This window comes from Suricata suricatta, chromosome 12, assembly GCF_006229205.1.
Source record: "Suricata suricatta isolate VVHF042 chromosome 12, meerkat_22Aug2017_6uvM2_HiC, whole genome shotgun sequence".
In the NCBI taxonomy this organism is placed as follows: Eukaryota; Metazoa; Chordata; class Mammalia; order Carnivora; family Herpestidae; genus Suricata; species Suricata suricatta.
Genome location: NC_043711.1, coordinates 5,353,035 through 5,357,165, shown reverse-complemented (window position 1 = coordinate 5,357,165; position 4,131 = coordinate 5,353,035). Strand labels below are relative to the sequence as shown.

At 59.3% G+C, this 4,131-nt stretch overlaps 1 protein-coding gene across 1 annotated transcript in view; it reads right to left on the bottom strand.

Annotated features, from left to right (window-relative positions):
* Positions 1-4,131, bottom strand: part of FBN3 (fibrillin 3) — a 48,534-nt gene that overhangs the window by 9,227 nt on the left and 35,176 nt on the right. Inside the window, 8 exon segments of the mRNA XM_029916504.1 lie at positions 4-48; positions 167-286; positions 509-634; positions 835-900; positions 1,054-1,206; positions 2,014-2,139; positions 2,906-3,025; positions 3,767-3,895. Coding sequence (XP_029772364.1) covers positions 4-48; positions 167-286; positions 509-634; positions 835-900; positions 1,054-1,206; positions 2,014-2,139; positions 2,906-3,025; positions 3,767-3,895 — 885 coding nt within the window.

Genomic DNA, 4,131 nt, shown 5'->3' with positions numbered 1-4,131 from the left:
GGCAGCGGAAGGCACAGAGCAGGGGGTTCAGGGAGCACTCGTCGATGTCTGGGGAGGCCAGCGGAGGGGGGGGCTGGGCAGGGCCCGCCTGCGGGATCCACGCCCCCGCCCCCAGGCCGGCCACCGAGGCCTCCGCCACACAGCCCAGGAACAGGCAAGGCCGTACCCTCACAGGTCATCATGGGGCCAGGCTCAAAGCCATCGGCACAGGCACATTCAAAGCCTCCGATGACATTAGTGCAGGTGCCTTTGCCACAGGGGTGCCCGACAGCGCACTCGTCTACGTCTGGGGGAGGGGAGAAAGGAGTGTCAGGGCCTGCGGAGAGCCACCCGTCCTTGCTGTCTCAATATTATCTGGTCCGTTCCCCCTCAGTGCCACCCGAGGTGGCGCACCCGGGGCTGCACGCGGGGCGGGTGTGCCGAGGGTGGCCGCCAGAGCGGGCAAGTGACGTCTGCCCTGCCGGCGCCGCTCCTTCCTCCCCGGCACGCGGGCGGGCTGGTCACTCACCCGCGCAGCTGATGCCGGTGAAGTCCAGGCTGTAGCCGAAGGGACACTCGCAGCGGAAGGACCCATCAGTGTTGACGCAAAGGCCGTTAGTGCAGATGCCAGGGTTGTCCGCACACTCATTCACGTCTGCGGGCAGCAGGGGTGGCAGCCACGGCCTCAGTCACGCCCCAGCCATCGGGGTCTCTGCCTCCCTTCCACACCCCTGGGGCCCAGGGCCACCCACTGGGCAAGGAGGGCGCCTGAGACTTGGGAACGGGGGACAGGCAGAGCCCAGATAGGGGTAGGCGTCCCGGGAGGGGCCCTTAGCACGTGTGCGAGGAGCTCACCTTCCCGGGAGTCATTCGGGCCCGGGACCGCCCCGTGGCCGAAGGGGCAGAGCTCCTGAAAGGCAGCTGGACACCAAGAGGGGAGAGAGGTGAGGGTCGGGGGGTCGCTGTGGCCCCCAGGAACCCCCATTCCCCCTGAGCGTGTGTAGGAAGCCAAACAGATGTGGGCGGGCGGGCGGGCGGCATCTAAGGGGAGGCGCGACAGGGCAGGGCGCTCACCACTGCCCTCCTGGGGACACAGCTCACAGGGGTGGCTCCAGCCCTCGCCGGGCTTCTGGCTGCAACAGCACCGGGCCTTGGTGGTGTTGAAACCTTTGGGTACAGAGCACTTCCCGGCCTCAAAGTGGGTGAAGCAGAAACTCTGCCGCGTGTCTGTGGGGTGACCCCCACCCCACCCCACCCCGGGAAACATTTGAAAGGTCATCAGTAGTACCCAGATCATCGTCCCTAAGAACCAGGTGCCCCGACCCTACCAAGCCGCCAATCAGAAACCTCCAGGCCCCCGGTTGCGGTGATTGGCTCCGAGACGGACATGTGACCCCCACCAGGCCAATGAGGGCCAGCCCTGGGGCTTCCAGGCCCAGTCTCACCCCCACATCCCCCGCGGTGCCGAGAGCAACCTCAGCGTCATTCATGGCTCAGAAAGCCCCCTCCCGGAGAGGGAAGCAACGGATTCCAGGGGGCCAGAAGCCCTGGGACTGGAGACCCCCATCATCACCATGAACCCCCCCTTTACCAGCCCTGGACTCCCATCAGCCTGAGAAGTCCTCAAGGGCAGGTTGGGGTCTGAACAACAAACACTGACCGGGTTGCCCCGCCCTCACCTCTGCTGGCCCTACCCTAGGAGAGGCGCGGCTGGCTTGGGTTGGCTGAGGCTAGCCCACCCCGGACAAGGCTAGCCCAACTCAGATGAAGCCACCCGCGGAGGGCGACTGCCGCCACCGCAGGACAACCAAAGCCCGGGAGGCCAGGTTGGCCCAGACTGGGCCAGGATACCCCTCCGTACAAGTGCCCTGTCTGCGCAGAGGCTGTTTGGACTAGACTTACCCCACCGATGCCCGGAAGCACCTCTAGAGGTCCTGGTGATCCCTGCAGGAAACTGCAGCCCCCTTTCCTGGGTGGCCCGACCCTTGTCACCCTACCTTCCACCTCTTCTCAAAGGGAGAACCACAGACTCACCAAAGCAACGGTGCCCGTTGTCCGAGAGGACAAAGCCAGGTGGGCAGAGGCACTGGAAACTCCCAGGGCTGTTGGTGCAGGTGCCAAAGAGGCAGGGGTTGGGTCCCTCCAAGCACTCGTCAATGTCTGGAGGGGCAGGGACACGAGTTGGGGGGTGGGGGCAGGCAAGACCTCTGCCACGGTGGGGCCAGCCTCCGCTCTGGAAGAGGGAGGGGTGGCGGACAGAGTGGGGGCCTGGCCCGGGAGAGTCTGGGATTGACAGATGTGGAGCAGGAGCACTCAGTATGAGCCAGAACACCAGCTAGGCTGTTTTGGAGGTGGGGAAGGAGTCTTTTCTAGAAGGTATCTCCAGGATAGGAGTCACGGTCAGGAAAAGTTCACCTTTAGAGACTAATTTGCGCAAAGCTAACTGAGACTGGATAAAGTTAGCTTGTGCTGGATGAAGTTAGCTCACGCTGTACTACGGGAGCCCAGAGAGGACAGATCAGAGGAGGGAGGCCAGACTGATCTAGGTTAGACCACTCTGAACCGGGCTAGCCCATCTGCTTAGGCCAGACTGGTCCAGACTCCCCAACTCGGTACAAAGTCACCGAGACAGGGACTTACATCGGACGAACTCGGGGCAGACTGGTCCCTGACCCCCACCCATCAAGACTGAGGAGTTCTCTGTGCCCTGCAGCCCCACCCCCATGCCCATTTTATAGGATCCATGAAGAAGTCGGTGGGCCCGAGAGAGAGAACCGGAGCCGAGCGTCCGAAATGATCCTCATAACAGTAACTGTGTACAGAGCTGTGTCGGGTGCTGTGCTGAGTACACCTCCACCCTCACCACGGCCCCAGCTGGCATTCCCATTTTACAGATGGGGAAACAGAGGCCCAGAGAGACACTCACCGACACAGCGGTCGTTCTGCACCTGGAAGCCAGGGGGACAGATGCAGCGGAAGGAGCCCTCGAGGTTGTGACAAGTGCCTGGCAGGCAGGTTCCTGAGAGGCTGAAACACTCATTGGTGTCTGGGGAGAGGAAGGGGAGGGGTCCCAGCACCAGCCTGTGACAGGGGCTCACTGGGGACCCGGACAAGCACCTACGGTGACCGTATGACGGCCCAGGGCCCCAGAACAGGTCTTTCTGGATCCCAGGGAAGAGCTGAGACTCAGGAAAACAGAGATGGCCTGGGAAAGACATTGTAGGTACTAAAGTGGGGGTCATAGGTGAAGCCAGGGGGTGTCCAAGGGAAGGAGCAAGGTCCCTAATCTTAAGCCACTTACAGACCCCTTTCATGATTTCTGTGTAATCCATGTAGCACCTCGACTATTTTTTACTTCAGAAAACTTAGGGTTTAAAAAAATTTTTTTTAAGTTTATTTATTTTGAGAGAGAGACAGAGTGTAAGTAGGGAGAAGCAGAGAAGGAGGGAAAGAATCCCAAGCAGGCTCCGTGTTTTCAGCGTGGAGCCCAACACAGGGCTTGAACTCAAGAACTGAGAGATCATGACCTGAACCAAAACCAAAAGTCAGACGCTTAACCAACTGAGCCACCCAGGATCCCTGAAAACTTAGGCTTTTAAGACAGCCTTACCCTAAATCACAAACCCTGTAAAAACATGGGTGTAATGTGCTAACTGTATTTCCTTTTATACCTTACAATAAGTGCATGATTATGAAATGGAACGCTCATCACTTGGAAATACAAACCGCAGGTAAACTTGGAGCAGGGGCTGGTGGAGATGGCTCCCCACTCCAAGGTGAGACTCACCCATGCAGTTCTTCCCGTCGGCGGTGAGCTCAAAGCCATCCTGGCAGAGGCAGTAGAAGGAGCCGGCTGTGTTGAGGCACTGGCCAAATCGGCACACCTGGCCCACCAGGGCGGTGCACTCATCCATGTCTGCACAGGGGATATTGGCATGCAGGGTCACCCATAGTCTTGAGGCTTTGAGCCTCCCTTGCACTTCTGTCTACAATGAAATTAAGTTGATAGCAGGGACCTCAACTTATCATGTACTCATGTGCTAAGCTCTATATATCCAACTATCCAATGAAGCAGATAGCAGTATTTTTTAATACAAGCACTGAAGGCTATGAATTTGCCTCTGGGTACTCCATTAGCTGAACTCCACAAAT